The sequence below is a fragment of the Andrographis paniculata genome, unplaced genomic scaffold (assembly GCF_009805555.1).
Source record: "Andrographis paniculata isolate CXL003 unplaced genomic scaffold, ASM980555v1 Contig77END, whole genome shotgun sequence".
Lineage (NCBI taxonomy): Eukaryota > Viridiplantae > Streptophyta > Magnoliopsida > Lamiales > Acanthaceae > Andrographis > Andrographis paniculata.
The window spans coordinates 4,560,420-4,586,071 of record NW_026137614.1 but is presented as its reverse complement, the minus strand read 5'-3'; the positions used below and the strand labels follow the sequence as shown (position 1 = coordinate 4,586,071).

At 34.9% G+C, this 25,652-nt stretch overlaps 4 protein-coding genes across 8 annotated transcripts; 2 read left to right on the top strand and 2 right to left on the bottom strand.

Annotated features, from left to right (window-relative positions):
- The first annotated feature begins 2,619 nt into the window (after positions 1 to 2,619).
- On the top strand, positions 2,620 to 6,908 carry LOC127239221 (protein ADP-ribosyltransferase PARP3). 5 transcript variants are annotated; one of them, XM_051257275.1, is made up of 18 exons: positions 2,620 to 2,667; positions 2,757 to 3,085; positions 3,184 to 3,379; positions 3,474 to 3,587; positions 3,662 to 3,719; positions 3,824 to 3,893; positions 3,982 to 4,156; positions 4,235 to 4,374; positions 4,507 to 4,744; positions 4,840 to 4,967; positions 5,035 to 5,111; positions 5,176 to 5,336; positions 5,417 to 5,626; positions 5,713 to 5,815; positions 5,934 to 6,016; positions 6,093 to 6,236; positions 6,312 to 6,494; positions 6,594 to 6,908. In XM_051257275.1, exons 1-18 carry the CDS (start codon positions 2,662 to 2,664, stop codon positions 6,660 to 6,662), a joined length of 2,484 nt encoding a protein of 827 aa, XP_051113232.1. In that variant the 5' UTR covers positions 2,620 to 2,661; the 3' UTR covers positions 6,663 to 6,908. The 5 variants fall into 5 exon arrangements, with proteins under 5 accessions (XP_051113232.1, XP_051113230.1, XP_051113231.1 ...); XM_051257273.1 differs by having other exon boundaries at positions 4,235 to 4,407; XM_051257274.1 differs by having other exon boundaries at positions 3,471 to 3,587.
- A 414-nt stretch (positions 6,909 to 7,322) lies between these two features.
- On the bottom strand, positions 7,323 to 9,258 carry LOC127239223 (beta-1,6-galactosyltransferase GALT29A). Its single transcript, XM_051257277.1, has one exon. The coding sequence runs from the start codon at positions 8,686 to 8,688 to the stop codon at positions 7,507 to 7,509; it is 1,182 nt and encodes a 393-aa protein (XP_051113234.1). The 5' UTR covers positions 8,689 to 9,258; the 3' UTR covers positions 7,323 to 7,506.
- A 6,878-nt stretch (positions 9,259 to 16,136) lies between these two features.
- On the top strand, positions 16,137 to 19,120 carry LOC127266704 (uncharacterized). Its single transcript, XM_051297062.1, has 5 exons — positions 16,137 to 16,483; positions 16,566 to 16,672; positions 17,261 to 17,750; positions 18,409 to 18,527; positions 18,668 to 19,120. The coding sequence occupies exons 1-5, from the start codon at positions 16,226 to 16,228 to the stop codon at positions 18,864 to 18,866; spliced, it is 1,173 nt and encodes a 390-aa protein (XP_051153019.1). The 5' UTR covers positions 16,137 to 16,225; the 3' UTR covers positions 18,867 to 19,120.
- Positions 19,121 to 19,674: 554 nt separating this feature from the next.
- On the bottom strand, positions 19,675 to 22,460 carry LOC127239319 (pentatricopeptide repeat-containing protein At2g27610). Its single transcript, XM_051257413.1, has one exon. It carries the CDS (start codon positions 22,328 to 22,330, stop codon positions 19,706 to 19,708), a length of 2,625 nt encoding a protein of 874 aa, XP_051113370.1. The 5' UTR covers positions 22,331 to 22,460; the 3' UTR covers positions 19,675 to 19,705.
- Positions 22,461 to 25,652: the final 3,192 nt, after the last annotated feature.

Below are 25,652 nucleotides of genomic sequence, written 5' to 3'. Positions count from 1 at the left end.
CAAATAATGTTTGTTGATTGAATCAAATTACTATTGTGTTAAAATCAAAATATTTATTTGTTACATATAATCATATAATTTGTTATAAAAATATATATTATATATTATATTAATATTTGTTATTTTCTATATAGACATTTGTTGATTACTGTCATATCTTGGTAACTGAACAATATATATTTCTTTATTTATTTTTTAATAACTAGCTGCGACGAATAGGGGTGGGCACGGTTCGATTATTTGAAAATATGCAGGTATAGAATCGAACCTAACAAATACTCAAACCGTGAACCATATTCGGTTAACTGAAAATATTTGTAGTATTTGCAAATAACTCAAGCCGAACCGAAATTAAGAAAAAATATATATAAAAAATAATTAAAGTTCTAATTAAATAAAAAATATTTGCAAATATTTCAAATATCCGAACTGAAACCGAACCGGATATAATTATTAATATAAATTTTAGAATATAGTACTCCATCCGTCCGATAACAAAGTATCCATTTTTCCATTTTAGTCCGTCCCATAACAAAGTATCTATTTCTCTTTTAGTAACTGTACTATCTACCTAACATTACAAATACCCTTACAACTTACAATATATTTGGTCATTTCTACTTTATTCCTACTATATCCCAATATAATACTAATATTTCTAAAACTACATGCAAAAAGCAAATGGATACTTATTTCTGGGACGGAGGGAGTAAGATAAATATATAAATATATTCGGTTCGGTTAACCGAACCGAAAAAAATATGAAAAACCGAAACTGAACCGAACCGAATAAATATCAAATATGTAGTTTTCCATTTGTATTCGAACCGAATTTGTTCGGTTAACGAAAATTCGATTCGATTCAATTCGGTTCAACGATTCGGTTCGATTCTTTTGCCCACCCCTAGGATTCTAGCATTTTAAAATACAAATAACAAAAACGGCAAAATTATTTTTTATACTAATAAAAAACTTAAAAAGAAGTACATTCGTATTTAGAATCGATTAAATTTAAAATATTTAAGTCATTTTTTATATAGAGACAAATAACATGTTATAATCACTAATATAATATTATATGATCAAAATGGTTAAATGATGGCAGTTAAGTTACCAAACTCGAATCCATAAATCAAATGATGATGTCTACAACAATGGAAACACCAAAAATCCAGACATTAGAGCTCTTGAAATCAATCATAGCCAACAATCAGATAACGATGAACTTAGAACAAATCCAAATATCACCACATTCATTGAAGCATAACGTCGAACACATTCCGCGCATCACCAAAAACATATGCATTCACATTAACCATCACGAAGAACATATACATCTACATATGTAATACCTCGAACTGTCGTGCTTTCGTATCCTTCCCCAATTTCCTTCGGAGAAATCCACCAACTGTTGCTCGAATTGCTCAGCATAAAATTTGAAGGAATTACGCCCAAATCAGTTCCCCAAATGCAATCCCTAGCGATTTCAAATTGCTTTCCCAAATATATTGTCTTCCTTAAGATGGGCTTAGCCCAATTTAGAAATTATCGATGTCCAGCCCAATAATGGCTACTGGCTAGCTGTGTTTGTTTGATGTTTGAATTTTTAGTTTGAATAATACAATTTTTTAATTCTGATAAGTACAATGATATAAATAAATGTTGATATGATATTTGAAAGTAAAATTGATTTTTAATACTCTCTCGTAAAAAAGATATCTCGTTGGGAATTGACACATTAACTAATGAATAATACTCCCTCCGTCAGACTAAGAAGTATACGTTTATTTTTTGCACGGTGTTTAAAAAATAATAATATTTTAATTATAGTGGGTATGTCCTTACTTTTATACCAAAAAGTAACAATGTGATGTAAACAAAATATTTGTAAAAAATATTGGATATTTAATGGTTATTTTATAATTGAACGTCCCACTGTAGAAATATATATACTCTCTAACTTGACGAATGCGTATTATTTAATTAAAAATAAGTATAAAATAAAATATAAAAAACTACATTATCCTTAATTTTTTGGAAAAAATTTTAAAAAATATATTAAAATAATAATTAAAAATAATTGTAAAAAAATAAAAATTATTTTATTATAAAGTGTAGATTATAGTTAGTAAATAAAAGAACAAACCATTTTTTTTTTACAAAAAGAAAATAACAAAATAAAGCAACTTTAATTTAATAATTGTTTTTTTTTTTTTTTTTTTAAATAATGAACAATAAGATCACAGAATTAGAAATCCCTAATTTGAGTAAAAAGACACGAAATCAAAGAGCCAAAACACACAATGACCAGTCGGATTTGAAGTTCCAAGAAAAGTTTGGGCTGTCGTCACAAGCGGTCCAAATCCGACCACCATCATGACCTGCAGAAATGGATTCCTTCGCCATTAATGTAATAATGTTGTGATAAATCATAGTAATTAATAAAAGAGGTCGTCGTCCCGCCAGCATTGGGAAGCGGAGAACACTTGTCAGGAAGCAAGGGCTCCCGCCATGGCGTCGTGGCGGCCATTGCATAACCTTGAGGGCACGTGTCGGCACGTGAGCAATACCCACTGTGAGTCCCCTCTATAAAGACTTCACTTCTCTGCTCTGCTATTTTGATGCAAATTAGGGTTTCGTTTTGTTTCATAGCTTTCATCAATGCAGGTTTAATTTGCCCCCAATTTTCGACTAGGTTCATTTTTTAAATCTAATAAAATCCGCCATTGTTGATCAGGTCTCCAAACTTTGAACAGGTTCAGGAAACCAGATCGGGGGAAGGAGATAGAATGGTGACGAGGAAGCAGAAAGCCGAGGCTAAAACGGGTGAAGCCGAAGCCGAAGCCGAGCACGCGCCGAAGAAGGCTCGAGCCGACGAGGAGGACGAGGAACGAGAAAAACAGACAAAGAAAGAAGAAACCGAAAGTCGTGAGAACAATTGGAAATCTACAGAAGACGTTAAAGCCGAGTTCGAGAGGCTCTGTAAGGTCACGCGCGAGCATCTTTCGATCCAGCAGATGCGAGACATTCTAGAAGCCAATGGTCAGAACGCCGCCGGCTCCGACGACGCCGTCGTCCCCAGATGGTCCGCCGCCGACACCCTAACTCATTACAATTTACAGCCTCTTCTTCTATGGCGATTCTCGGTTTAAGCTGTTGTTACATCGTTTGTTCGAATTCCAGTCAGGATATTCTCTACTACGGGCCGCTCGATGACTGCCCCATCTGCGGCGGGTTTCTGGAAGTTTCCGATTCGACTTACACTTGCACAGGAACTTTCAGTGAGTGGTCGGCTTGTATCTACAACACTCACGATCCTCCGCGTACGGACAAGCCGCTTGTCTTACCGGACTCTATCAAAAACTCCGGCGTCGTTGATGTGATGTTTTTTGCTTTTTTTTTTTTAATTAATTAATTTTTTTTATTTAATTGCTCTTTGATCGTCGTCTTCCTTGTTTGACCTCCATTAGCAGCTGCTGAAGAAGCACCAGGACCCCAAGGACCGGCCCCGCCCTTTACTGCGGAACGCCGACAAGCCTTTTAAGGGAATGCTGATTTCCTTGTCGGGGCGTTTGAGCCGCACGCATGTATGTTTTTGTTTTTGTCGGTTTCTTGCATTTGTGTTCTTCGATTTTGAAGGAATTTTTGTTTTTACACGCAGCAATATTGGAAGTCGAAGATCGAGAGGCATGGAGGGAAGGTTGTGAATTCGGTGAACGGTGAGCCACTGGTGACGACGAACATTTCTTCTTTTTTTTTTCTTTTTTTTTTTCTCGAGTTTTCCGATGTTAGGGTTCTGTTAAATCACACTTCCGATTTACAGAGGCGACTTGTCTAGTGGTGTCACCGGCGGAACGAGAGCGCGGCGGATCGTCGAAGCTGTCGGATGCACTGTAAGAGAGCTAATTAAACGAGTCAATTTGAAGGTTTAATCAAATCGAAAGTTGTCTGAAATCTGAATCCGTGGAATTGATCAATCAGGGAGAAGGGAATTCCGGTGGTGAGGGAAGCATGGTTAAGCGACAGCATCGAGAGGAAGCAATCTCAGCCGTTGGATTCCTATGACGTGGCCACCGATCTCGCCGTCGCCGGCAGAGGCATTCCTCTCTACCGACAGGACGCCGGCGAGGAGGCCCTCGCCACCATCGCCGCCGAGGTATACATACACACATCTATATCTATATACATATACATATATATAAATATTTTTTTACTGAATTCTCCATTACAACAGCTGAAAATGTACGGAAAGAGGTCTGTCCATAAAGACACCAAACTGCAAGATCATGGCGGGCGAATACTCGAGAAAGATGGAATTCTGTACAACTGTGCATTTGCAGCCTGCGATTGCTGGCATTGGCACGGGCTCAACGAGTACGGACACGAGTCACACGAACAAACAACCTCGTACCCTCCATCCATGTCTTCAAATTCAATCTCCTTGTTCGAATGCTCACTCTTTTTTTTTTTTTTTTTTTAAAAAAAAACCCTATTTTCTGCAAACAGCTTCTGCATAATGCAGCTGATAATGGTGCCAGATGACCGCCTATATCTGTACTACAAGAAAGGCAAAATCGGGGACGAAGCAGGCATCCATGAAAGCTTGGATGAGTACAAAATTGTCGACGAGGCAATCCGCAAGTTCGTGGAGCTTTTCGAGGCCGAAACAGGGAACGAATTTGAGCCGTGGGAGAGGGAGAAGAAAATCCACAAGAAGAAGCATAAATTGTTCCCTATCGACATGGTACTACATTGGAAACGTTTCTATTTCTTACATTCGGGGAAAAAAAAAAAAAAAAGAATCAAGAAAATTTTGAGATATTCGCCCGTGCATTTTAGGACGACGGAGTTGATGTTAGACACGGTGGTTTAGGGCTCCGGCAGCTCGGCGTGGCAGCGGCGCACTGCAAGCTCGAGCCGCGGGTTGCGAATTTCATGAAAGTCCTGTGTGGACAGGAGATATACAGGTGGTTAGAATTGGATGAAATTCAGATTGTCTGAATTTTATGATGAACATTGTTGGTTTCATTGTAGATATGCTTTGATGGAGATGGGGTTGGATTTCCCGGAGCTTCCATTGGCAATGCTCACAGAAAATCATCTAAAAACATGTAAGATTGGGACAATCGAATTTGTTGTTTAAAACCAAGATTATTGACGAGGAAGATAATGCAGGCGAGAAGTTTGTTCTGGAATTGGTGGATAAGTTGAGGATGAGCAAAGAGACGGGGATTAGACGCGATTCAATGTGGTCGGATTTCAGCCAGAGGATTTTCACGTTACTACCGTCGGTGAGGCCGGACATTTTCAGGGATTTCGAGGATGTAGCCAATCATGTGAGTTTTTTGACCATATTTGGACATAAATGTCCTGTAATGAACTGAGGTAGAATGCTGAGTTGAGGGGAATTGTGTAGGCTGCGGCGGTGGTCGAGGCTGTTCGGGACATAAATGTGGCTTCCCGACTCATCGGGGACATGTCAGGCGCGACGTTGGATGATCCGTTGTTCGAACGGTACAAGAAATTGGGGTGCTCTATATCTGCAGTAGAAAAAGATACCGACGATTATAGGATGGTCTCGAACTATCTCGAGAAAACATACGAGCCCGTCAAAGTCGGAGAGATCGTATGTGTGTGAACTTTTTGATCGTTTTGAATACTTGGAAATGGTGCTGGACTAACGGGGTTTTGTGTTGTGTTTTGATTCCTCAGAGCTATGGAGTGTCGATTGACAATGTATTTTCCGTAGAGTTGAGCTCGTGCCCGTCGTACGACGAAATCAAGAAGCTTCCGAACAAAGTCTTGCTATGGTGTGGTGAGTGATGGACATTTTTGGCGGGCGTAATTCGGACGTCGATATTGATGTTTTAGCTCTGGTTGTCGATAGGTAATTCGGACGTCGATATTGATGTTTCAGCTCTGGTTGTCGATAGGTACTCGGAGCTCGAATCTGTTGCGGCATTTGCACAAAGGGTTCTTGCCCGCGATTTGTTTTCTCCCCGCGGCCGGGTACATGGTAAGCATAAGTTCTATGTGCAACAGCGTAGATGGTTATATATTCTTATTCGAATTATTGTTTTGTTTGTTATTAGTTTGGGAAGGCGATAGTTTGCTCCGACGCGGCCGCGGAAGCGGCAAGATATGGTTTCACGGCAGTCGACCGGCCGGAGGGATTTTTGGTTTTAGCAGTTGCTTCATTAGGTGACCATGTGACACAGCTCACTAGTCCCCCAAAGGTATATATATATATAAGAAATCCATATTGTCCATTCTTGACAGATGGGAATGTAGTGTTTTCGAATCTTTTGTAGGATACGAAAACGATGGAGGAGAAGAAGATCGGGGCGATGGGACTTGGTAGGAAAAAGACAGACGAATCGGAGCATTTTATGTGGAAGGATGACATAAAGATTCCCTCCGGGAAGCTTATTCCTTCCGAACACAAAGACAGCTTCCTCGACTACAACGAATTCGCTGTTTACGACCCGAATCAGGTAATAACATAGACACAGACACCGACAGAGACAGGACGAATTGAAAGAACAATAGTAACTGCAATATTTAAGATGGCTGTCACTACTTCTGTGATACAGGTTAGCATAAGGTTCTTGGTGGCTGTAAAATTCGAAGAGAAGGGCGTCGAATACGACACGGCTGAGTAGCCGATTGGCAAGAACAGTGACAGCTATCCAGGCCAAGAACTACTTGTGCTGTTTTGGACAACATTTAGGTGAAGGGTTCATTTTGCCTGTCTGTACAGAAATGTTGTATGATGACACATGTTTTGCTTGCCTAGAGTCATCAATCTTGTAGGAACACTAAAAACTCGATATCTTAGACTTGTGCGTGTAAATTGGGTTTCCAATTATTCCAATTTCTCCCAATCAACCATCAAAAATTCAAAATAACTCAATCCCAGATCAAAATGGACAACCCAAATATGTAATATGCAAGAAATGCAAGAAAATTCAAGATCCCCAAATCTGAAAATGATCCCTTTTCACATTTGAGGTGAATCAATAACAGAGGCATCGAATCATTTCAGAAAATGCACAAGAACACAAATTAACTGATAAGCAATTTGTGTAAGAAAATTCAAGATTCCCAAACCAAATATTGATCCCTTTTCACTAAACTTTACACTTTGAGAGTGGAAAGGAACCTTACACTTACAGCACAAAGAACACTATCCATGGAGGCCATCATTTGAAAACAAATGGACTTCTAACTAACTAACAAGAACACAAATTAGATCCATCCCAGATCGAAATGAACAAAACCCAACGGTGTAAAAAGCAATAAATGCAAGAAGATTCAAGATCTGCAAATCGAAAAATGATCCCTTTTCACTGAACTTTACACTTGAGAGTGAAAGGAACCTAACAGCACAAAGAGACAAAGAACACTATCCATGGAGGCCAATCGAAATATCAGTGGCATCGAATCATTTCAAAAATGGACAAGATACTTCTAACTAACAAGAACAGAAATCAAATTTCAGAATTATCAATGGTACATAACAACAGGAGGGAATTTGAACTTATCTGAGATGAAGGGGATTGCGTGAGGCCTCTCCATCAAATCCTTGTAGAGTTCATACTCTGCTTCATAATCATGGAGTGGAAGCTCGGCCTTCTGGCTAGTATGGTAGTGATGCTTAGCCGTTTCAGCCTTCCCGAATCCGAAAATACTCACCTTCTGGCAAATTCCGACGGCGAGCATCACAGCCTGCATCCCGGACGAGTAATGGAAATTGGAGCCTTCATGAGCAGCCCCCCATTCGGCCACATCCTTCGCTGTGATCTTCACGAAACGTTTAAGCGAGTAGTACTTTACGATTCTTGCACACAGGACGTCGAAGCGTGGATCCGTGACGATCAATGGAGCCTTATGGGAGGAATTGCACACCAAATAATCGAAGAAATGGACCGGCTGGCATATGTACATGATGATCGGGACATGGCTGCCGTAGGGATGGCAGAAACAGCCCTCGCGACGGGCGCACAAATGCAGGATGTTGCTGTTGACGAAGGAGATGGTGGTTTTCAATCCGACATTGCTCTTGAAGCTTGATGTTCGAGCATTGTTCAATCGGATCACGGCGTCGTGGCTGTCGATCAGATTGCCGTGATCGGTTTTCAATAGAATTCCACTGTTACCTACCACTGCACAGCTCTTGTATTTCTTCCCCATTGATTCCTTGTTGTTGTTGTTGTTCTTCCCATAGTGTTTGTCTATGGCGGAAGCCTTGACTGTACTCACTAAATCTGACATTAAATCGGGAGAGAACAACCGTCGTTTCCTCCACCAATCGCCTAAAAACCTGCGGAAGCTCAACCACAGCCGGTAAAACTCCGGCGACCGGAGCTGCAACGGAAATCCCCTGGCTGACCTAACTCTAGCATCGATATGGTACTTTCCAGAAGACAGGAACGACCTCTGCCGGCCACGGCTGCGGAAATTACCTTCCAACAATTCCTCGATCTCCTGCTTCAATTTCGGCTCGGCAATGTCGGTGGAAGCGAGTTTCAGAAGAGTTTCGTTGAAAACCGGCTTCGGAGGGGGCTGAAAAACCACCGCTTCGGACAGGAAGGATCCAGTCCGATACAGGAGGACTCTGACGCTGAGAGTGCCGACGATGACCAGGAGCAGCAGAATGCTGGAGATTGGGCGGAGAGTGCGTTTCATCGAGCGGCGAAATCAATCGGACTGGTGGAGGATGAAATCGCCGGCGGATCTCGCCTGATTTCTGTGCTAAAGATTCCGGCAGATTATGTGGAGGAATTTGGAGGAAATGAGAAGAGATCTGTTCAAATTCATGTTCAACCAGAAATCGAAGAACACAAGCACAACATGAGTCCAAATCCAAACCAAAACGATTCTTCAACAAATGCAAAATTCTTCCGAATCTCCCCCCAAACGATTCTGCTAATTCATGGCGATTGAATGCGCATCAAGTCGGCGGTTCTTCCTTTCATCTGAGATGCCAAAATTTGGGGAAAGAAAACCTAACTGAAAAAGTCTGCGGAAACTGCATAAGCATGACATGATTACCGATCTATGGAGTATGAATATATATATATATATATATAAGTTAATTAAGGAATGAAGTGTGGATTTGTAGCAATGGCGGAAGGATTTATGGAACAGTATGTGCGGACTTTTCTGTCGAATTCCGCCATTAATTCTCGAGCTAAGAAGATCGATAGATACAAAGCATTTATTGAAAGCAGTGTGTTCTTTTGTTAGGGTTAGCCTAATGTTTTTCTTCTTTTTTTTTGTCTTGTGAATTGTAATCATGCCGACGGCCAACTGGGTTGTTGGAAACAATCTTGAGAGGTCCCGGAGCTCACAAATTTGGTGAATTTGCATTTCGTGCAAATTGGGGAGGGAGCACAGATCCGGGATCTTCCAACAGTTTTTGAAGTCAAGATCAATGCAGGAGGATATGAGTGATAAAGAGGCGGTCCCCGAAGCATAACCACCGTTGGATTTGTGGGGCCGTTCAGAATTAACGGCTGGATTTGTCCTGTGACTTTCCCTGCCTTTGATTAATGGATAAATTAATAAGCACGGATTATTATTATTATTATTATTATTATTTTAGTTTTTAGTTAAGTTTGCTGTTTCTAGTTAAAAAAAAAATATTTTTACGTATGTTAAGGGTGTGTTTGTCTCGAAATTGGATTTTAATTTCACTATTCATCTCATTTTTTTTCCTAAAAATATCAAATCAAATACTTATTTTTTATTTTCTATATTATATTAAAAATCAATTTTATATTTAAAATATCACATCAATATCTATTTATATTACGTCATACAATTATTCAAATTCAAAATTTTTACTATTTAAATCCCAACTCAAAATTCAAACCCCCGAACAAACACGCCCTACTTCATTTAGAATTTAAAATTTGATATTAATAGTACGAAATGTTAGTATATTTTAAAATAAAATACTCCCTCCGTCCCACCAGAATTGAAATCTGAATTGAACCATTTGATTAGGAACATGCTACTTAAGATGAGAATGTTTAATAAGTTAATAATAATTAGTTATGATATTATTATATTATTTTTTTGTATAATTAATAATATTTATAATTTTAGAGTAAATTTAATATAGATGATTAAAGAATTAATATATATGTTTAAATATTTAAAAATGATATAGCAATTAAAAAATATATGCAATATGAATATCATTTTTGTAGAGACTAAAATCTTCTGTAATACAAGTAAATAAAAACATATTTTTGTTTATTTATAATTAATATAAATCAATTTTATAAAAGATGTGTAGTTTTAAATATAGATAGGGGTAAATTATATAACAACCTCCTTGTTTTTTTAGTAAAAATGCACAAAACACCGTGTGTTTTATTTATTGCGTGAAACTCATTTGTCTTAATATAAAATTTGCATGAAACACCCTCCTTGTCCAAAATTGATATTCTGTTATAAATAAAGACCTAAATTACGCAAATTTTACATAAATAAAAAATGTAAAATATGTAAAATAATTTTTTTAATAAAATATATAAATAAACAATTCTTCATTTTATACTTTTTGAAGATAAATTGTTATATGATTTTTACAAAAATTGTAAAAATAAATTATTGATCAATTATTTATTTATTTATTTTATTAAAAAAATTATTTAAGATATTTTACATTTTTTATTTTAATAAAACTTGCATAATTTAGGTCTTTATTTAGAACTGAACATCAGTTTTAAACAATTTGGGTGTTTCGTACAAATTTTTACATTAACACGAGGGAGTTTCACGCAATAAATAAAATATATAATGCTTTATGTATTTTTATTAAAATATAAGGGAGTGTTATATAATTTACCCTAATTATATGTAGTGTTGATTTCCTATGCCAAAAGTTATTATTATTATTGTTATTATTCTTATTGTTATTATTATTATTCTTATTATTAATATTATTATTTGCGATGATGAACGTTTAGGAATATTTCATCTATTTTTCTACATTGTCGCGTATTATTGTGTGACTAAAATAATTTTTGAATTTTAATTAAATTATTTAATTATTTTAGTTTAATTTATAATTATTTTTATTATATTATAATTATTTTTATTAATATACTTTTTAATTTATTAATTATTAATTATCTAAATTCCGGTGGTTAACAAAATATACAGGACAGAGAGAGTACTTGTTTATGTTGGATTTATTAGAACATTAATGTATAAATTGAAAAAAAAATGACAATGGGTAAACTCATGATATTGAGATCACTGCTTTCGTTATTGAAATTTATGTCAACTTAACTGGCATATGTTTAAAAGAAAGTGGCTAAACATAGAAAAGAAAAAATTAAAAAAGAAGTAATAATATTTACTAAAAATGAAGAAAAATATTTTTAGTGGACAATGAAAACCAAAAATCAACATAAGTTCGAATGATAAAAATATTTCGTATTAAGTTATGTAGATAATTTAGAATTGATGAACTGAATATGTTTTAGGGTAAACTGTTTTTTTTAGTCCCGTAACTGGATCCCTTTATCATTTTAGTCCCGTAAGTGAAGCTTGTCGCAAACTAGTCCCATAAGTGAAAATTTTTCGCTGTTTTAGTCCTCCGGCGCTGGAGATGCCCGCGTGGCTCACCTATATATGAAGATTAATTTGCAAAGAATTTGTTTCATAGATGGGTTTTTTTTTTTTTTTTTTGTGTATATATATAAGTTAGGATACGGTGATGACAGCATATCATATGCTGACTCATACACAGTATTAGTATTACTATAGATATCACATCGTATGTGTTAATATACTACATGCATGAACTAACAGCACATATTATAGTCTCATACAACATAAAGAACAATTGATTTTAACGCATCACATACTGTTATATAGTACATTTAATTATAAACAACCAATACATATCTTTATTACACACAACATATACCGTGTACAATAAAATTGTGTTGTTTGTATATATTATTGGTATCGACTGATTTGGAACTGATTTTTTCAAATCAACACTGTAACAGTTCCCATAAATTAGATAGTAAGTTCACCTTCGGTTTAAATATTTGGATAAACCGAAACCAACCAATTAACCGTTCGGGCGGTATAGACTATACTAGACTAATGTAGCTACATTATACTATTCATTTCGTCCAGTTATAAAGTATAAATATTTCTATTTTGAGATGTCCAATTACAAAGTAACAATTTCATTAAAAACCTCACTTTTTCCATAAATACTTTTACTTTACATCGGATCAATACTTTTACACAAAAAAAAGGGACAAAAATGTCATTACAGTACTTTTAACTATCCACTATAATTAAAATACTATTATTTTTTAAACTTCACCAAAAATAAATGTTTACTTTGTAACTGGACAGGAGGAGTATTATACTCTTTCTGTCCGCTTCTAAGGGTCATATTGTCATTGCACTTAATATTAAAAATATCTTTATATTTTTATAATTTTTTGTACAAATATTCTTCTTTTTAGTATTATAAGATATTAATAGAAGTATTTTTGCAATTTTTTCTTAATTTATACTACGTTTTGATATAATAATTAATATTCAAAAATCAACACACAAAAAGTATACCAAACCTTTATAGCCGGACGGAGGTATTATTATATATATATATACATCTATGAAACAAATTTCTCTGCAAATTAATCATCAAGAAGATCGTGCAATGGCGATGGCTATGGGTTCCAAATCGTCCAAGATTCTCTGCTTCTTATTAGTTCTTTTCCTACTCCTAAACCTCTGCTCATCACCATCGTCGTCGTCTTCGTCTTCTACACATAAACCTAATTCTGTGGACGAAACCCTTAATCCTCCAAACAGATCTCCATTCCATTATTACAATCCCTACGGTCGACGATCACCCGATCGTTTTCCGACCAACTACAATGACAGTCGTCGATTTCACAAGGAGTGCTTCGACTATCTGATCCATTACTACAACAAGAAGATTTCTGAAGTCCTGGACCTCGAAGCCCTTACACAGCTGACCATTCCCATGCAGAGATTCTACCTGTGGTTCAATTTTGAATAAATCAAGTCAGATATCGGAGCTAACTCCTGGCCGCCGCCGCCGCCGCCTCCGGAAATAAGAAATTAGCATCGATCAATTCTTGACTACACTTGGTTTAGTTCAGGTACAAATAAGAAATTGGATTAATTCCTAGATCTTGATTATTCTGTAATTTCTTGGATGGGATTGAAGAGAGATTAATAAATTGGCTTAATTTCTTGATCATGATGGAGAATATTATTCATATGGATTTAGGGTTTCGATGGGATGGAGTAATTTAGCTTATATATATATATATATATATATTGATGTGCATTAATTTTTACTAGGGTTTTCTATTTTCTATGCAGAGATGTATCTACTACTAATGGGAAACAATATTCGAATGGTCGGGACAATTAATGTAAGCAGCCATGTATCTAAAGCACCCCACCCCACCCCACCCCACCCCACTTCTCTCTCTAGATCTCTCTTGTTTTGTTTGTTTTTTTGTATGTCCTGATCAACTTGAAGTTACGTCGTCAGTATATAGGCAAGAAAGTTGATTTTCATGCATGCAAATAAACTTCCAATTTTGAAATGAGAATAAATGTATATATATATTACTGCAAATTCAAGATCACAAATATAATGTTCAATATCCTTAATAAATAAATAATTTTTTTTTTTTCTTACTTACTTTAGTGTATATGAAGGTGATTGATTAATTGTTTGAAATCCTAACTGCATTCTTCTTTATTATTATTATTATTGTTATTATTATTATGATCTTAGAAGAAGTGTTACCAAAATTATTAATGTGCTAATAACTAATAAATATGTGATGATTATTATTAATATAGTATTTATTCTTTACAAATTAATATTACTGTATGCAACAATTATTTCAATTTCAAAATATAAAACTCTCCATATATATATATATATATATTTACTTAAAACTTCATATTTTTAAATAAGTTAATTTATATTAGTTATAAATAAATATTTATATTTTTTAATATTATTTTTTTGTTTAGACAAATTTAATTTCATTCCTTTATAAATTAAAAAAAAAATTAAATTAAATTTATTGGACGGGAGTTGGAAACAACAAATTATATTATAAATTAAATAAATTACTTTTCAAAATAATTGTTAATTTAAAATTAAATTTAGCATATAATGGGAGCTAGTTCATGACCGTTTTTGTTTTTGGTCCAAGAAGTCTTCCAAAGCCCATATTTTTAATCTTTTATAAAGGGAGCCAGTGAAGCAATTGTTTTTCACTTTTCACAACTATTTCTCTATGCTTTGTGTTACTTCAAGATTGTCGTCTTTGTATTTATCAGGATATGTTCTTTCGACGAGCTTCCCCAAATTTTACTATTTGAATTTTGCGTTTTTTAAAATAATACTTCCTCCATCTCATAACAAAGTATCTATTTTTTCATTTTAATCCGTCTCATAACAAAGTATCAATTTCCTTTTTTAGTAACTGTACTATCTACCTAACATTACAAATATCCTTACTTACAATATATTACGAAAATGTTATTACCTTTATATCATACTCCCTCTGTCCCAAACAAGGTGCAACATTTATTTTTGGCACGGATTTTTAGGTGGATAGTATTAAGTAGGATAATTTAGAAATTAGGTGATGTGATGAAGAAAGAAATATATATTTTATTTTTTTATTTGGATGATATGAGGGGATAAAGTGTGGGGTAGAGATTAAGTATAATTAATTATTTCCTATCTTGAAAATGTTGCAACATGTTTGGGACATACCAAAAAGGAAATGTTGTAGGGTGTTTGGGACGGAGGGAGTACATAATATTTTAATCATTTCTACTTTATTCCTACTACATCCCAATATAATACTAATAGTTCTAAAACTACATGCAAAAAGCAAATGGATATCTAGCTATGAGACGGAGGGAGTATATGTTTTCTTCTCATAAAATATCCCATAAAATATTATTTTCATACCAAAGTCAAACAAATTTGTTTCCAAACTTATCAAAAGAAATACACCCGTTGGGATGAATACCTCTATCAATGGGTGTGTTTGTTCGGAGGTTTGGATTTTGAGTTGCGATTCGATAGTAAAAATTTTGAATTGAAATAGCGGTATGACGTGATATAAATAGGTGTTGATGTGATATTTTAAATGTAAAATTATTTTTTTAGAATAATATAAAAAAATGAAAATGAGGAGTTTAATTTAATATTTTTGGGATAAAAATTTTAAATGAATAGTAGATTTTTTTGCAAAATCCCTCTGAACAAACACACCCCTGTAATATTATCTCTCCGTCCACACTCAATCTACTTGTATTTGGTGTTATTGTTTTACAAATATTATATCTTATTATTATAAGACACTGATATAAATATTTTTCTATTTTTTAAAATTTCTACTTACGTTTTTTATATAATAATTATTATTTAAAAATTAATATGCAAAAAGTAAATTAGTAGATTGACAGTAGACGAAAATAGTATATAAATTACGTAGTTTTGCGACAGAGAGAATTTTGAAGATTATTTGATTGTCGTCTGCGTCTCCTTCTTCTGCGGTGGTTGGAGTTTTCTTTCTTGCCGTGTTTCCCCAATGTTGATCCATTTTTTCGCGCTCTTTTCCAAATATCTCTACGTAATAAGGGCCTACTTCGTTTGAAGAAATTCGGAAGAAAATTGAGTTATAATTTAAATTTGAATTTTTATGTTCTTTAAGTTTGTAAGTTTCATTTAAATTCAAAGATTTTGATGTCTATTGATTTATTAAGTAATTATTGTATTGTAGTAAAAGTATAATACTGTAATAGTTTCATTATTACTAATTTTAAGAAATAAAAATAAATTGTATTTTATAGAATTTGTATTTTAAATTAAATAAATATCCACTCCGCCCAAAAAAAAGGTACTCTCTGAAAAATATATAAATTGGTTGATTGAAATAAGATAATTTTTTATATATTAAAAATAATAATTATTATTATTTATATTTATCAAAATCCGTGCCAATCAAATGACCAAAGAACAAGGGTATTAATTAATGAAATTTATGCTCTTTATTTATTTATTTATTTATGTAAATGTTGCGAACGGAAATGGCAGAGAGTAGTTAGTCAAGTTCAGTTGAGCGTAGTGCAGAGAGAGAGAGGGGGGGAGGAGCGAACGGAAGATATGGGGAAACACGGCAAGAAGGAAAACTCGAACCGCCGCCGGGGGAAGAAAACGTTGTACAATCTTGAGAGGGAAGACACTAGCGAATGTCTCCAACACCTTCCAGAGCTTGACTCCGATCCACCGTCTGAGGAAGGCGAAGAAGAAGAAGAGGAAGAAGACGAGAAAAACAAAGAAACTGGCGAGGGTTTCGATAGGAGCATCGACTCTGAGTGCGACGCCCCTTCTAAATTCTCTCTCTATCAACAATCGGTGCAGGTGAACGAGCAATTCGGTATTATGTTCATTCGCCTCTTGTTATTGATTCTGAGTGCGTGACTGATTTCATACGAAATTGCAGTCTCCTAAAGGGGATATTAGCTATCTGCACAAGTTTTTTTTGATGTATGTGGGCGGGAGAGCTCCCCTCCATCTCCAGGAAGACTTCTGCGGCACTGCTCTTTTAAGGTATAGGTAGTTATTGCTTAGTAGTTCTATCAATGGTGTGCTTCTTTAGGGTTTGTTCTACTTGTTCTTGAAATTGGATTGGTGGATGTTCATAAACAGTGTTTGAAATTGGTACAATGATTGCCATTTAGGTCTGTTTGATTTCAGGATAATCATTTATAGGCGTTTGTTGTTTACCATTTTACATGTAGATCTTTTATGTCAATCCAATTCATATATCTTCGAGGAAGAAATAATTATGTGCATAAGTTTGTGTGGTAGAAAGCCTCCAAGAAGGTCTATCGAATTTCGTTTGTTGCCAATTGTTGTTTGGAAACCATTTAGTTTTACCAATATATATTGCACAAAAGTAATTTAGGAATGTTCTGAAATCATTAGACGCGTAGGGGCTGTTGAATGTCGTCGGCTATTGAGAACAGATCATTGTTTGATTGTTTGGATGCATCTAAAATGTTTGGTTGGGAGTTTCCTTAGACATTTGTAAATTTTGTGCTGATTCTGTTCATGATATGTGCACATAATCGGGTATACATTCTATGTGTATTGTCATTCCAAGAATGTGATTATCGATCCTTCTGAATTTATCAGTGTGGAGTGGCTCCGAGGTGATGCTAGGCGAACAGCTGTGGGTTTAGATTTAGATGCTGAAGCATTGACCTGGTGTATACAGAACAATGTCAACAGAATCGGGACAGATGTCGGCTCCAGAATCTCCTTGTTCCATGGAAATGTCCTGCAACCACTCGAATCTGAAATTGTTAGCTTTGACGAATCAGAAACTATGCAGTATATGACATTGCAGGATCATGAAAGCGATTCAGATTCTACACTGCAAGAAAGCTTGAATGCTGTTCAAAACACAAAGTGCTTGAAGGACTTTATATTACCGGCCAGAGATATAGTGTGCGCCTTTAACTACAGCTGCTGCTGTCTTCAAACTCGGAAAGAGCTCGTTTTGTACTTCAAACATGTCATTAATGCTCTAAGCAGGAACGGCGGCCTATTCGTGATGGATCTGTATGGAGGCACTTCTTCGGAGGGTGTAGTAAAGCTAAAGAGACGATTTCCCAATTTCACGGTATGATATTGAATCTTTGATGGCGTATCATTGCATTTGGTTTATTGTGTTATCTGTGCTGTTCGATTTTGTGTCTACAGTATTTGATGCCATTTGCTGGTTGACAACTATGGCAAGCAATTTATACTTATTCGAGCTCGATTTGCTTGACTTCCCATTTATTGTTTAATTGGCAAAGTACTTACCAATGTAAAAATATTAAGGGTGTGTTTGTTTGGAGGTTTGGATTTTGAATTGAGATTTAAATAGTAAAAATTTTGAATTATAATAGTTGTATAATTTAATATAAATAGGTGTTGACGTGACGTGATATAAATACAAAGGGTGTGTTTGTTTGGAGGTTTGTATTTTGAATTGGAATTTGAATAGTAAAAATTTTGAATTAGAATAGTTGTATGATTTAATATAAATAGGTGTTGACGTGATGTCTAGTAAAATAATATAAAAAATAAAAAATAGGCATTTGATTTGATGTTTTTTGGGAATTTCTTTTTAATGAATAGTAAATTTGGGGAAAATCTTGTAAACGAACGCACATGCATTGAGATGCCATAGTACGCTCATTTGAACAATTTGTGATTTGTTTGTCTTTGTTTTCCATAGTTTTGTAATCTTTATTAATTTGCAACTAAAATGTCAAATTCTCCTCACCCTTCAGTATGTTTGGGAGCAAGATGATTTTGACATCATTAAGAGGAAAACGAGAATCAGTCTCCACTTCAATCTTCACAAGCAGCAAAGAAAGCTTCGGCATGCATTTAGCTACGAGTGGCGACTGTAAGTTCACACGTATTTATATATATATATATATATATTGTTTCCAAAATGCAATTTTCTCATTATTTAGCTATTTAAGCAAATATTTGGTTCCTGCCTGAAATAGTCATTGTCATTTTACTTTAAATTTTGCGTCGCAGCTGGTCTTTGCCTGAGGTTAAAGATTGTTTGGAGGAAGCTGGATTTCGCTCCGTTCACTTCTGGATTTGCAGCATGCCGGACACCGATCAAATCAGGTGCGTCTATGGAACTTCTGTTGGCCGAGACATGAAATATGAAGAGGCAACGAGCTTCCCGCAGCAAGATTCTTGGAATGCTTACATTGTTGGAGTCGTTTAGTCACTGCCCGATGCCATCCTTACATCCCGTTTTTGAATCAGCCGCCGACAAAAATCTGGTAATTCGAATTGTTCAATATTCAGTTACTCTTACAGCCATCTGACTAGTTTCTTTAATTCGATGAAAACGATTTTGCTGATCTAAGTGATGCACAGTTTTTAGCTAGTTGTAAAATTTTTTGCAAGTTTCTCTAATACATGGTTTCAATTGGAACTAATGACACCATAATTGATTATATAATACATATTTCATTGTCATTCGTATTTATTCTCGATTTTTTTTTTCTTTTTTTTTTCATCTAAATTTATTTTCTCTTTTCATTTTTTTAAGTAAAAAAATCACATTTTTACTTTTTCTTTATGCTAAAAAGTAAAAGCTTTCATTTTTATCTATTTTTCGAAAATTCCTACCAGATCAAATGAGAAATATATTAGTATAGCACGTATGTTTTCTTTATCATATTGTATTTAATAAAAATGTCTGACTATTTCTTTTATTCAAAATCTCCGATTTTTACTATTTACACTCTGCGTTTTTCAATAAAAATATAATTTTTTTTTTTCACAAAATATCCCATCATGCATTATTTTAATATCAAATTTAAACCAAAATTTTTCCAAACTCATGAAAACAAACACACCTTTAGATGTGCTGACTTGACGCTGATTTTGCCCGATCAACACTATAGCAATTTTGTAGTTTTTGTAGTACTCTCCCTGTCCTAACATAATATATCATTTTTCTTCGGTATATATATTATATTATAATAAAAATAATTAATATATAAATATCAAAATACTCTTTTAATTTTTACAAAATTACTTCGATCTTACAAAACTTCACCAGAAATCCCTACAAGAACACAAACCATCCTTAAAATGATGAAACCGATTAGAGTCCCTCACCACAATCTCCCTCCCTTCAAGTTTCGATATAAGCTTGATCACGCCATGGCAGTCCCCGCAAACCCGAAGGTTCTTTATCACCCGAATTGGAATCTCCCGCGCCGTCGTCGAAATCAGCCCGAACGCGATCGCCAGCCGCTCGCTGTGCCGCCAAAGGATGCCTTCTTTCTGCTCCTCCTCTATGTCGTGCAGCACGTCGTTCGTGTCCGCCTGATACCCGGCATCCCTCACCCGCCCGCTCAATTCCCCGAGCTTCGCGTAAACCTCGTCCGATAAACGACGGGGAAGTGAAACGTCGCCGGCGACGAATGCGTACGTCTTGTTCTTCACTTCGATCCAACTGTATCCCGTCGCCTTCCTCACCTTCCTCTCGTCCATCAATCGCCGAACTCTCGTCCGATCTTGCCAACGCCCCGATGCCGCGTACAAATTCGCCAACAATACGTACCCCGACGAGTCGCGTGGCTCGCACGAAATGAGCTTCTCGGCTGCGAGTTTCCCCGTCTCGATGTTTCGATGAACCCGCGACGCAGCTAAAAGTGTTCGCCAAATCGTCGCACCGGCGGGGAACGGCATCCGGTCGATTAGACCCACCGCTTTATCGAGCATCCCGGCCCGGCCGTATAGATCGACCATGCACGAATAGATCTCCATCGTCGGAGAAATCCGAAGGCTGTTCGCCATCATGTCGAAATAACGTTCGCCGTCTTTCACCAGCCCCGAATGCGTGCACGCGGAGATGACGCCGATGAACGTAATCTCGTCCATCTCCAACTTTTTTCGTCGCATTTCGTTGAACACGTTCAACGCCTTTTCGCCGTAGCCGTGCTGCGCGTAGCCGGTGATCATCGAGTTCCAAGAAACTGAGTCCCGTTCGCGCTGCCTCGTGAAGACTTTATCGGCCGCGTCGATATCACCTTTCTTCGCGTACATTGTCACGAGCGCGCTGCTTACCATCAACGCGTTGTTGTGACCGAACTTGATCGAGCTCGTGTGGAACTGTTTCCCCTGATCAGTAGTTGCGGACGACGTCGCGCACGCGTTGATTATACCCGAGAAAGTAAACTCGTTCGGGACTACGGTTTCCTTGCTCAATCGACGGAAAAGTTTCGCTGCACCTTCGATGTCGTCTTCTTGAGCGTATCCAACTAACATCGCAGACCACGCGACGATATCTTTTTTTTCGATATGTTCGAAGACCTTTTCAGCTTCTTCGATCTTTCTGATCTTGATATATGCGTCGAGCAGCGCGGTTCCTACCGACGGAACTTTGTCGTAGTTCGATTTGATTATTTCCGAATGGACCTGAAACAGAGCAGCCTCCGGGAGAGATGAAAGGATCGTCGAATAAGTGAAATCGTTCGGTCTTACGTTTGCTCGTCGCATTTGGAGAAACGTATCGATCGATTCTACAGTTTTACCGCTTTTTAAGTATCCCCCAATAGTCGCTGTCCATGAAACGACGCTCCGAGCCGTGTCCGAACCCGGGAACATCTTGTTCGACGAATCGATTTCGCCGCATTTCGTGTAGCACACCATAAGACTCGTTCTTACATTCTCGAAACATTCCAACCCGCTCTTGACAATCCGGCAATGCATCTGCCGAGCGAGACTCAATCCTTTAAGATCGGCGCATAGCTTCGCAATGGTCACGAAAGTCGTTTCGGTGAAATTTACACCCAAAAAACTCATCCTATTGAAAAGATCGAGCGCGTCGGAGACGAACCCATTTGCGACAAGACCAGAAATCATTCCGTTCCAAGAAACCGCGTCCTTAAACTCCGTAAAATCAAACACAATGCTCGCCTCTCTGATCATCCGCGATTTCGAATAAAGACTGACCAACGAGTTCGCCACGACCCGAATCGAATCAAACCCATTTTTTACCATCGTACAATGCAATTGAGCTCCTGCCGACGCAGCTCGCTCGTCGGCTAATGCTCCGATAATCGTCGCGTACGTGTACGGGCTCGGGTTGACCCCCTCATCTTTCATCGAACTGAAGGCTTCTATAACATTTTCAATCATACCCTTTTTGGCATAACCGGCGATCATCGCTGTCCAAGTTACAACATTTTTATTCCCCATTTCGTCGAAAACTTTCTTCCCATCGTCGAAATTCTCGTTCTTGATATACATATCGACAAGTGATGTCCCGACGCTGACATTCTCGAAGAAACCATTTTTAACAGATTGGCAATGTAATTGGCGACCAAATATGTAATTGCACGAGCTCGAAGCAGCCTTCATTACACAAGAAATGCTATAAGAATCCATTAAAATACCTGTCCTGCTGGCGAAAGAGTAGACTTCTAGTGCTTTCTGATTCAGACCATTGCGTGAACATTCGAAGAGCAAGTGGTTGTAATAAGAAACGCCATTATCATCCCTCCCAGGACATTCGTCGAACAGGTTGTCTGCACTCTGAAAATTTGAACTTTCGCGCCATTCGTCGTCGACGGCAGCCCTGAGGGAGTGGAATAAATGAAGCCTTTGAAATTGTTTTGGAAAATTGGATCGAAGACTTAAGTTTCTTGCAAAAGAACTGCCGACAACCATCGCAGTTTGTGCTCGAATTTGTCCCTGGAAAGAATTTTACTAATATATATATATATATGTACTATGTAAATTAGTATCTAGGAATAAGAGTTCAACCAATAGTTACTAGCGGAAACAGAGAATGAATGATGGTTGAGGTAATGAATTTTGATGACCAACGAAAAACAAAGCTACATTTGCTTAATATTTTAGAAATTTTAGTCCTATTATTGACGTCATCAAACATATTATATTTTCGCTCTATTTAATTTGTCACTATTTCTATTTCTGTTGCACGATAATTTATCCTTTCTTTTCTTAAATATAATTAGGCAAAATCGTTCGTAATTTCCTTGTGGTTTCGAAACTTAACGTAAATTCTCCCTCTACTTTAAAAATTGCGTAACGTCCCCTTATACTTTAAAAAATGTTGCATGAAATCACTTTGTTGTTTCGAAACTTAGGATAAATCTCCATTTTACTTTAAAAAATTGCATGACGCTCACTTATACTTTAAAAAATATTGTATAAAACCCCTCTGTCATGCAAAATATATAGATAGGAAATCATCTTCTTATCACACGAGGAAAGTTTCATGGTAGTGGGGTTTCATGCAACGTTTTTTAAAATATAAAGGGGTACCATGCAATTTTTAAAGTACAGGATTTTTACGCTGAATTTTGAAACCATAGGGAAGTTATAAGCAATTTTACCATATAATTATAACACTTTAATCACATTTTCAAATTCCTAATTTATAATTATTTTTATTAGATCGTAATTATTTTTACTAATACACTTTTTAATTACTTACTAATTATACAATTTCTAAATCTATGTATCCCAACTAATGCGAACAAATTAGATGGGACGAATGAAGTACTATATATTACAGTCTGTTTGATGATGCAAGTTTAGTAAATGAATGATAATAGGTTATATTTTCTCGGTCATAATACAATAGTCTTATTTATCATTTTTATTTGTGCTAAAACAATAGTCTCATTTCCATAAATATCTCACCATAAAATTATCCCTACATTTTCAATAATATTACACAAATGTCACTACCTTTTACACTAATACACCTACAGAGGCAAAAAAGTTTTTTACTCATATTTTTTACTAATTATCAATATAATATCAATATTCTTTAAATTTCGTACCCAACTCAAATAAGACCATAGTTTTGAAAAGGAGGGAGTAGTATAATTTTTTTTATGTGGATACTATTATTGATATTTAAAAAATATATATATAATTAAAAAAATTCAAAATATAAATTTTAAAAAAAAATTATATAGGTCTCGTCTTCGATTCTAAAAGTACTAATTAAAAAGAAACCTATACAATGATCCAGGAGTAGGCTCGAGACCTGTTTTTTGAACCAATCCTGGTCCCGGGCTGGTCCGGTTCATGCCCGGGCCAAACCGGTACAATGGGCAATTTTGAATATAATCATATTTAAAATATAATCACATTGCACATGTTATTCTAGCTATCTTAATTCGGTTGTCTTATACTACCTTCCGTTTCATATTTATCTATTTTTCTTTTTTTTTTTCAATAGAATTTTAAAATATTAATATTATATTAAAATATAGTAAAAATAAAAAAAATTAAACTAATTTTATCAGTATTGTATAATATAAAGATAATTACATTTATATAATATATTATAAATTAAAATAATATTTGTAATATTAAATAAATAGTATAATTACTAACAAAATAAATTATGAGACGGGTCAAATTGTTAAGAGGGAGAGGGAATATATATTTTTAAATTTACCTGCGAGACCAGGTAAATTTTTTCACTTTGTATATATATATTTTTTCATTCATTTCCTTAATGATATTCTTTGCAATTTTATATAAAGTAATTTTTTCGTTTCAATTTTAAAGTATTTTTTTTTTATTATTTTTGTCTATCTTATTTAAAAGTATTTATTTTTTATTTTAGTCAAAATAATTATATACTAATACTAAAATACAATTAATTTTTACCTAAATTACAAATATATTATTACACATACAATTAATTTATTTATAAAGTCAAATGAACAAAAATATCAAAACTTCTTGCACACTTCTACTATCCAATAAATTAAATATTATTATTTCTTCATCTACGGTAAAACTCCAAAGCACCCGTTTAAAATGGGATGGAGAGATTATAAAAATATATTTTATTTACGTAAAAAAAACAAAATTATTAAAAAAGATATATTAATTTATGTTGGATGGATTGAGAGTAGATGGAAAGAATAATTATTTTTTTTTCAAAAAATACCAAATAAAAATTTCTTAATATTTTTTATATCATAGCAAAAATTAATGTTATGGTTGTAAATTTATATCTCGCATTGTTGAGTTTTACAATATACGATTTAATTAGTGGAACCAAAATTCAATTGAACTCAAACCAATGTTAACAACATCAAAATATTAAAATCCACTTCTTGTTTCAAATTGCGTCGAGAGAAAAAAATATTTATTTTTTAAAAATATGATTATATACTTTAGTTATATTTTAATTTTCATAATTTATAATTTTTTAATTTTAATTAAAATATTTAGTTATTTTAATTTATAATTATATTTTATTAATATATTTATTAATTATTAAAGTAATATAAATATTTTATCTGGAACGAAGAGAGTAGATTTCTAATATGGTTTGCCATTTTCCAATTACTCGTCAGAATTCAACCGGCGACTTCAACGTTTTAATCGGTGAGCGACAACGGCCAATTTTCCTCCGGCAACAATGCGGCTGAACTGTGGCTAAAAGAATATATTTTCAAACGGCCAAAATTTACAATAATTATATTTAGGGTGTGTTTGTTTGAAGGATTTTGGTAGATTTTCACTATTCATCCAATTTTTTCCCCCCAAAAATATCAAATCAAACACCTATTTTTCATTTTTTATATTATACTAAAAATCAATTTTACATTCAAAACATCACATCAAACCCTATTTATATCACATCATACAACTATTCAAATTCAAAATTTTTACTATTCAAATCCCAACTCAAAATCCAAACCCCCGAACAAACACACCCTTAAAATATCAGATCAATATATATATATATTTAAAATAGATTAAATAGTTATGTTAATTTAATATTTTATTATTTCAAAGTCCAAACTAATTCCAAAACCAATGAACAAACATACCCTATGTATTTTATTGATTTGAGTATTTATAATTGGTTTTAATTTGTGTGATGTAGTATAAGTTTATTGAAATGTTTCGTGTGAAGAAATTTTTATGAAACTTGTGGATAAAGATATGTATAGAAAATAATGAAAACTCATACTAAATGCAAGTGTAT